At 38.7% G+C, this 9,464-nt stretch overlaps 1 protein-coding gene across 1 annotated transcript; it reads right to left on the reverse strand.

The window, feature by feature from the left end:
• Positions 1-1,542: 1,542 nt before the first annotated feature.
• Positions 1,543-9,365, reverse strand: pld3 (phospholipase D family member 3). The gene is made up of 12 exons (XM_077566068.1): positions 9,177-9,365; positions 8,175-8,256; positions 7,331-7,381; positions 7,096-7,250; positions 5,764-5,947; positions 5,583-5,700; positions 5,226-5,353; positions 4,290-4,487; positions 4,082-4,221; positions 2,445-2,610; positions 2,257-2,356; positions 1,543-2,019 (listed from the first exon to the last, which is right to left on the reverse strand). The coding sequence occupies exons 2-12, from the start codon at positions 8,199-8,201 to the stop codon at positions 1,820-1,822; spliced, it is 1,467 nt and encodes a 488-aa protein (XP_077422194.1). The 5' UTR covers positions 8,202-8,256; positions 9,177-9,365; the 3' UTR covers positions 1,543-1,819.
• Positions 9,366-9,464: the final 99 nt, after the last annotated feature.

Raw genomic sequence — 9,464 nt, forward strand, 5'->3', positions numbered from 1 at the left:
GCTCAGCGCGTTGATTACTGCAGCATCAGAACACCTTTTTAATCAACACATTATTCTCCATTGTTGGCCTGATAAGACCCACCCACGGCTGAAATATGTCCAGTTTGGTTTGGACCACAAATAGTGAGGCAGAAGGTTTGCTCAGAAACGCCTAACAATTCATTCTAGAATTGCGATCCCCGGTCCCCTGAGGGTCCCAAGCCATAATTTGAGGGTAGAAAAAAACAATTTGCAACACAGTGTTCACCCTCGCTCGCACTCTCACCATATTGTGAGCGTTTTTTCATGGGTTCTTACAGTATAGAGGCAAGTCTGAATTTACAGTCTAGTACCACATTTAGCCACAACATGCCGGGCAGCACTGAGCTATACTGGAAGAGATGCAGCCAAATTACAAGAAAGGAGAAATGCCATTAATCTATTCCAGTCTCCCACAATAAAAAACAAAAAAAAAGGAAAATAGCACTCTATAATGCTGTACTTTCTAAAAACATACAGTAATGACACAATTAAATATATATATAATAAGTAAAGAATTAAACTGACTTTTTTTTTTTTTTGCTTCAAATCAATGGACTTTGTGCTGCCCCTTCTGGTTTTGCGCACCTTGGGGGAAGTCTTTTTTTTTTTTTTGTTGGAAGAACTGTTTACCATATCTGCCAAACTGCTGCTTGTATCTCAAATTTTTGCTCATTATTCTAAGCAACAACAAAACAAAAAAAAGCTGAACGACAGCTCTGGAATGTAAAGGTGATAACCAGCACGGATACAGAAATAGAACCTCTGCTGCATTCCAAGCTTTGAGGAAGGAGGGGGACATGTTGGACGGAACCTGGAGGAAAAGCGTGTTGTGATGAACATCCTTGGAGTGTTTAGGTGCACTCATATAACATTTTAAAGAGTATGTTTCAGGATTAAAAGGAGTGTTCAAGGCATATTATTACCTTTCTTGTGGAGAACCTGATCAAGTTTTCTAATGGTGCAAAAATCGGGAATCACTAACTGATTAGCCCCTTTCTGTCAATTAAGGTCGGAAATTTGACACATTTTTGCCTGGAACCAGGGAAACGTGGAATTCAACATGAATTTACTGGCTTCGGAGGTACAGTGATGCTGGTACTTTGAAAAAACGAGGCCCCCTTGAGTTGGATCTTACTCAGCACTGTGTCCTCCTGAATCCTTAGTGTATATACGAGCAGTAAGAGCGCCCCCTGGTGACAGTTTCAGTCGCTAACTCCTGCACCCAAATACGATTAAAGTAACATAAGTGTTTCAATCGTGAGAACAAGTTTAAGAGTACTAGACAAAGTACAATTTCTGCAGAAATTGCATGGGAATGCTGAAAAGCTGAATGCTAATATATGAATGCATGTGCTTAAATAATTTCAGTGAAATTATAATCAATTTCCTGATATGATAGTTGGTATCGAACCATCGAATGTACTAAAATGTAGTCCTTTATGCTTCAGTCGACAGTTGCCACGACAACCGCAACTAAGCCAACAAAATCAATGACGTAATGAATTCAATTAGAAGCAAGTGGTCAGTCAGTTCCTTTTAATTCATTTTCAATTGTGATCTCATGTATTACATACACACACACAGCAGACTCCATAACAAAAAAAATCTCAAATTTCTCCCTGAGATGAACTATAATGGATGATGTCTTAATGCTGACATCACGGGTGATGTGTCAGGTCTTTAAAATGTTTTTTATTTTTTTTATTTTTAAGTATTGTCAAAAGCAGCTTTCTTAGTGTTGAAAATGCTCCCCCACCTCGGCGGTATCGGCTCTTCAACGATGTACCTGCACAAGTTTTTAACGTATGGACGGACAGGCATCTTTGATGTTGGATTGCTGTGTTAGGGGGACGCTGTAGTCGGAGTTCCAGTCTCTCTCGAAAATGTCCCTCAGCTGCGATTGAACGCTGGGCTCCAGGGACGAGGATGCCGTCTGGTTGACCACCAGGGCAGAGCCTGCAGTATTCACAAAGTAGTCGCCGGACCAATTGGATGTGCCTGAGGAAATTAATACAAGCAATATAACATTTATTATTATTATTATTATAACTTTTTAAAAAAATTGTTAGGACAGTTTGCTTAATGGTGAGCAGGAAATTAGCCGCCGGCCAGCCCCAATTTTCTTCACTTGTGTTTGGGCCCAGTGGTGTCAGATCCACTAGAGGGCGCTGCGATTTTCCCGACATCAATTACGTAAGTAAGTCAAGTTGGCTAACATTAGCAATCATGTCTTACCAATATAAGCAACCTGATCCGTCACCATGTACTTGTTGTGGTTGACCCTGGCGAAGGGGATCTGCTTTTGCTCGGCGCTGGCGGGAACCACGAAGAGTCTCTGTTAACGAGAGACACAAGGCGGCTGTTCTTAGCTTGTTACAAACATCGTGACTACTCACCACAAATATGGCGTCCGCTGTACTCACCACCTGGATGTCCAGCTTGCTCTTTGGCTCGTAGACCGACGCCAGGGACTTGAGGAAGGGGAACATGGCGGGCGGCGTACTGGACCAGCAGCTGATCAGCAGGCGCACTCGCACGTTTTTCTCGTAGGCCACCCGACGCAGCTGGGTGTCAATGTCCGCCCAATACCTGCAGGCATGCCACATTCGACCGGTTACCTTTCAAAATAACGAGAATGCTTCTCCAAGAACAACGTTAACACTTGACCAACAATAAGGCCACATGTGAGCATTTTCCCTACCCTATGATGAAAAACAATAACAGAAAAGGTTATCGTGTGTGGAGGACCAAAATTGCCAACATTAAAAATAAATAAGTAAATAAATAAGTAAATGGCTAAACGTGAAAATAAAAACGGATATAAAAAATATATAATTCGAAAATTAAATCCCCCAAAATAAATAAAAATGGAAATAAAAACAAATTATATATATATATATATATATATATATAAATACATTTGTATTTAATTTTTATTATATTTTTTATATTCGTTTTTATTGTCACTTTTAGTCATGTAGCACGTTATTACCCACCTCTGCGAATAAGCATTCCCACAATTTAACATTAAATATCAACTTTTCCCCATTCATTAAGTACCACTTTCCACGTCCAGTTCCATACATACAACTAATTGATCATCATTACCAGCTCTCTGATACTACTCAGTCGCGCAGTTGGTAAAGTGCCTTGCCCAGTAACCAGGAGGTCACGGAGATTGATTCCCACTTGAAGCTCCTTAATGCAGTTTTCTTTTCTTTTTTTTAACTACAATTAACAATTTGTAATTTTCATGTAACTTATCTTTCGATTTACTTTATAACAGGGATGTGATTTGACCAAAGTGAAATTATCTGAAAATTTAGCCGGGGGTCTGGCACCCAGCTAGGTCCAGGGGTTTTCCGTGTTTTTAAGTACTTTCAATGCACTCACATGACAAAGAAATAGACAAAACAACAGCATAAATTTTCAATGTATATTGAACTATCCCATATAAAATGGCAGTTTTAGTCAACTCAAAATCAGTCACATTCAAAAACATTGGACTGCCTTTGCTTTTAAAAACTATCACTGAGAATATCATCATATCTAACTAATGTGATTACTAAGTTAACACATAAATAATGTTGAAGAGTTCAAATTTCATGAACAAATAATTGTATCATGACCAAATGAAAAGTAACTCATATTAGAGCATACCACAAATGTCTTTGTTATAGCAGAAGATGTTATCTGTCGGAGTCATGTGCATACACAATGAACTACTATATATATATATATAAAAAAAAAAATAATCAGATTTTTTTTTTGGGGGGGGGGGGGATAAAAAAAAGCGGAATTCCGCGAATTAGCGGAAAAATCACATCCCTGTTTATAAGCATTTCACAAGCATTCCACATACATTCAGCTTTTATTAGCTTTCAGCATTCCCACGCAATTTCTGCAGAAATTGCACTTTTGTTTTTCTAGTTAATTTCTACTGAAACTATCGTGAATGGTTATTTGGGAATAGGCTGGGGTTCTCTGTACCACCTATGCTAAAAGATAACCTAGCTTCTTCTATAACATTTTAAAAATGAGATAACATTTTGGAAATGACCTTCTGGGGTGTGAGAACTCCAGGGTCGGCATGTAGTTCATGACGGCGATGTAGATGAAACTCTGGGCGTCCTCCATCACATTCAGGATGGACTCCAGGTCAGATGTCCTACCGGAGGCGCAAAAGGAACGAGGAGAACTCTGAAAGAAGAAGTAGTTGACATAACAACACACAATAACACAAAGTTGAATTTGGTGGCGTTACTCACCGTCAAGTAGACGCGGGACGGGGTGTTGTTAAGTGTCAGCTGAAGCGGCGTTTCTTTGTTGTAGAGGGTGGAGAAGCTGGAGGGCCAGGGTGATGGGATGGACTTGCTCTCCCCCAGGAACCAGTAGGCCTCAAAGATCTTGCCCAGGTCTGCGGCCAGGCAGCTGCAGTTGTACACCACCACGCCCAACTCTTTCACCTGACAATCACATTCAAACACAACTTATATTGAGTTTGCTTGAAAACAAACAATGATCCTAGTGTTTTGATTTCATCATAAAGTGGTGCTTTGAGATGTGAGTGACCCAAATTATGCGTTTTTCAAGGAATGAGAAATCATCAGACATTTAAAACAACTACATAACTTTGCCGTAGCGTCCGCTAGCTTAATGCTAACACAAACATTGGTACAACATATGTAGACGGATAATATTACAATACTCACTGACCTATTTTTTATATCCTCTGGAGAATGAGTAATATTATTTGCGGCTTACAGAGTCACTTGTGACTGTCTTCTACTGCCCTCGGGAGCAGCACAATGCCCATTGAATTGAAGCAACAACAAAAAAAAGTGGCAAAAACTGTTTTAATTTGTTTACACTCCTTTTCATTGTGTGTTTTTATAAAGCACGCAATTATAGAGGGCTATTATTACAAAAGCACATTTACAAATTGTTTTTCTTGATTTTTTTTTGGGGGGGGAGGGGTCTGCCATAATGCCATTACCATTCATATCAATGGGAAATGATCATTTGAGGAAGATAATACACATTTATCTCAACACACCACTGTATAGAAAAATATATCAACCACTGTTTCCTAATGTAACTAAACTGAAGTAAATTTACTCATCCTTAAGCCAGAAGACATTTTCACAGCAATACTGACAGCTGGCTGTGTTCTGTAGGCACTCGTGGAATTATTAATTATGTACCTGTGTGAGGGCTCTCCAGTCCATGTTTGCGCTTCCTATGTAAATGTGTTTCTTGTCCACCACCCAGAATTTGGTGTGCAGGACCCCCGAGGTCAGCTCCTGCATCTTCACCATCCTGATTGCTGCCCCTAACGCACACAAATCCAACTGTTACTTTTTTTAAGAACAAACTGAGTCACTATGACCCCAAACATAATAGGAGGGTTAAAACATTGCCTGTACAGTAAATCCGCATTACTACGCATCGTCACTTTGCTTTAATTTAAAGATTGAAATGTCTGATATTTACATTATATTTAATATCTACATCTACACCTCTAATTATGTTTGCTAAACTGTATTTTACATGGTAGTCACCTGAAGCATTGAGCCGTCGGAGGTCTTCGGTCAGCTGACTGCGTTGCGGCGCACTGACGGCGATGCGGACCGACAAGGAGCCGGAAAGCTCGGCCAGGTTCTTCAGAACCTTTTCACCCTGCGCTCACGTGCAGAAGACATTAGAGAGCCGACAGATAGACAAGAAAAGAAGTGCTCGCACCTGATCTGCGCTGGGCTCGTGGGTGCCCGTGTCTTGGTTGGTGAGCGTCCAGTAGAAGGAGGCGATGTCCACGCTACTGCGGGCCTGGACCATCAGCTGCAGCCAAGCCTGGTAGATGGAACCGTGAGGCGGGTCGCTGGAGTTGAAATGCATGCCCACGGGGATGCTCTCCACCAGGGAGATCCTAAAGTGGTGAGAGAGATGACAGATCGCGTCACATTTTTCATAAGAGCATTTTTTAAATACCTATTAGGATTTTTGTCGTTGTCATTTTCAGATTTCCTTGAAAGCAACACTTGGGGGGGGACTCAGATTATGAAGTTTTATTGAAAGCAGCATTCCCAACAAAGCAATGAAGTTATTTGTAGGCTTCTTAGTTTTCTTGAAAGCAGCATTTTTCCAATTAACTTGTGTTTTTTGGAACGCAGTATTCTGATTTCCCAGTTTTTTCCAAAGCATTTTTCCAGTTGACCTATTTTCTGGAATTTCAATCGTCTTAGTTTTTTTTGGGAGCTGTTGGTAGAGGAAGGGTCAGTGGTTCGATTCGTGTCTTTCTTTGGGCAAAACACTGAACCCTAAATTGTGTCTAGTTCTGCATTGTAAATGAGAAAATATTCTCAATTGCCTTAGGTGTGCAAATTTTGTTCTTCTATTCTTGAAAGCAGCATGATTCAAATTGTTCCAGATTGCATTCTTACAGTATGTTGTAATTTTCTATACTTCCTTATTTCCTTGAGAGTAGCAGTTTTCAATTTCCACTTTTCGAGTTTTCCTATTACGTTTTTTTTAATCAATATTCTGTTTTCCACATTTGATCAAAAGCAGCATTTTCCCAATTAACCTATTATAATTTATGAAATATTCAGACTTTCCAGTTTTCTTGAAAGTAATTTTTTTCCAATTGTCCTCTATTATATTTTGTTGTTGTTGTAATTTTCACCAGCGGCACGGCACAAAAATACAGTACGTGTACCAGCCAAAGCGGCAGTAACCAACAGCGGCGAATTTTGAAATTCACAGATGTTGGCAACTACTGTACTGTACAAAGGGCCGATTTAAGTTCACTTTAACTGTCAGTTAAATGCAAAATCCATTAAATCAAGGTTCCTTTTTTTATTTATTTATGCAAAATTCATTAAGTCAAGGTTCCTTTAAAAAAAATAAAAAATTTTTAGAGAGAGCTCAGTATTGTTCATTCGGTAATCTTACCGTTTAAATCACGGTTTAAATCAAGGTTACAGTGAATTTGACTTTTTGCTATATCAATTTCCTTGTAGTACTCTTCTTAAACCATATTCGTAAACAGTATTTATTTTGATGCTGTTTTCTTACTTGCAGGGATCTGAGCAGGACTCCAGGCCAATTCGCAGATCAACACTGGTTTTGGGCATCGGGGTGGAAGTGGTGGGCGCGAGCAGATTGTAGAGCGCCGTGGCGGTGAGAAGCAAAGAGGCGGTGGTGGCCAATGCCACCAGACAACAGGAGTACTGTCAGTAGAGAGGCCAAAAATGTTATTGTGAGGTGAGGTGACTTCTGAACAGGCATCAAGTTTCATATTCTGTCGTACCGTTTGAGCTTTGCCGTTTAAGTCCAGCCGCCTCCGGTTAATGTCCGCCAACTGGGGAACAACACACAGACAATTAGTAAGGAAAGATTCAGCGAGCATCAACAGATTCAACTTTGACTTTTTTCCCCAACACTTATTCTAAAAAGAGAGCTATATTAGCCACATCCAGCCCAGTCAGATATAGTCACAAATGTTCCTAGACCACTTTGAAAGTTCTACCCCTATCAGCAAGGCTTTTTTGGGGGGTGCAATTTAGAGCAGAGGTGGGCCAACATTTATTCTCAAGGGTCCAATAGATTTAAAATAAACAAACAAAAAACAGACTGGCCAGATAATTCACAGATGCTATAAAAATAAAAATAAAGTTATGTGTGGTAAAATGACACATTTTTAAATTTCAATAAAACAATTCTTTCAATTGTATTATTTATACTTCATGTAATTTACCAGTGATTTGATAATTGTATGTACAAATTATTCAATTTATACATTTGTATTTGTATTTACATGACATATTTATATTTACAATAACCCAATTAACTAATTACTTAGAGAGAAAAAAAATGTTTTGAATGTGCAAATGCTCAGAGGGGCAGGGTATTTCATGGAGGTTGTCAGGGTAAAGTTCCAAAAAGTGATTAACACTAAACTTGTGGGAGGCTTACGAAAAGCCTATTGCATTTTCAGTTTGGTTCCAGGATTTTAAAATACCCCCCCCCCCCAAACTTTTTACAAAACCATTGATTGATGCTCTCAGTGAGTAATAGATGAACGTTACAGATGCCATGCAGAAGTTGTGCATATCACACTTGAGACACAAGTAATAATTCATTTCTCTCTGTACCTTCTCATATGGGACGTCAATCTTCATGTTCACTCAGGAAGTCTCACTGCTTTAATGCCTCAAACGATTTTAAATGTCTTCACTAAACATGAGGAAGGAAAAAAGTAACATGTGATGTAACAAAGAATCACATGATCTCACAGTCACTCACAAAGAGAAGCTTCTAGACTAGACCTCCATTCACATCACACCGCACATCTAGAAATATTAACAATAATTGATGTTTTGAAGTGATTTTGAAGTAATCATGAGGAATAGAAAGTAGAATGTGTGTTTTTGTAGCTCAAAAGATGGGAAAGAGCAAGTCTTCCATTTTTCAGTTTGACTTTATCTGACGTCGTCATTAATTATATTCACATGCATTACATTAAATAGGAAAACATTTGCAGATTATTGCATATTTCCGTTGTGACTAACTGCAACAATGCAAATGTACATTTGATGACTAATAAATCACTTTAGTCACCTCTAACTTGTTTCCAGATTAATATAACATTATGATAATTATCAAATCTAATTACTTTTAAAAAAGTGTTTTATATTATTACTTTTCCTTTTTTACCTTTACTTGTTGCTTTTACTGGTGCATTTTGCTATTAAACATTTATTCGTTTTAAAACTATTTTACAATTACTTAAAAAATACTTCTCGCCTTTTTTTTGTGTAACTTAATACATTTAAAATTAAATTCGTTTACATCGAATAAGAGTCCGCAAAATGACAAAATAACTACTGTACAGCATTCCCCCTTTTCTCCTAGAAAAAAAAACATAATAATGCAATGATTACTTTGCAGGTACAACAGAGACAAGCAATTCTAATGGCCACAAAAGACCAAATCAAAGCTTTAAATTATTATTATTTTTTTAAGTACACATACACGACGTAATACTAATATGTAAGCATAATTCAATGAAATTGCCTTCATTGAGACTCGCTAGTTTTGCTGAACCGGCACAAACACGTCGCCTTAAAAAAGTGATTAAAAACTATTTGACGCACCTGATCTCAAGCTTGTCGTTTAACTGAAGTCCACGCAATAGCGTCGCCCTCTCCACATGACACAAAATGTCATTCAAAGTCACGTTTGCCCACGATTTATTCTAACAAAAACAAAGAAAAATAGGTCACAACAGACGAGGGGCGAATAGCTTCAAACTGTTTACAGTACCAGTGACAGTCATGTGACCTGAGTGAGCCAATGAGAGGGGAGGAGAGTCATGTGACGCGCGAGGGCGAGTTGTATTTATGTGCATGGAGTTTTCAAAAATACCGCTAGATGTCGTTGTA

The sequence above is a fragment of the Vanacampus margaritifer genome, chromosome 5 (assembly GCF_051991255.1).
Source record: "Vanacampus margaritifer isolate UIUO_Vmar chromosome 5, RoL_Vmar_1.0, whole genome shotgun sequence".
NCBI lineage: Eukaryota > Metazoa > Chordata > Actinopteri > Syngnathiformes > Syngnathidae > Vanacampus > Vanacampus margaritifer.

Bases quoted from the DNA above. Each gene is read 5' to 3' on its own strand.
- pld3 (XM_077566068.1), bottom strand. From the start codon at position 8,201: ATGAAGATTGACGTCCCATATGAGAAG. The intron at 7,382-8,174 runs GTACAGAGAGAA...GTTGTTCCCCAG, and splicing joins TTGACGTCCCATATGAGAAG to TTGGCGGACATTAACCGGAG. The intron at 4,488-5,225 runs GTACATAATTAA...TGTGATTGTCAG, and splicing joins ACTGGAGAGCCCTCACACAG to GTGAAAGAGTTGGGCGTGGT.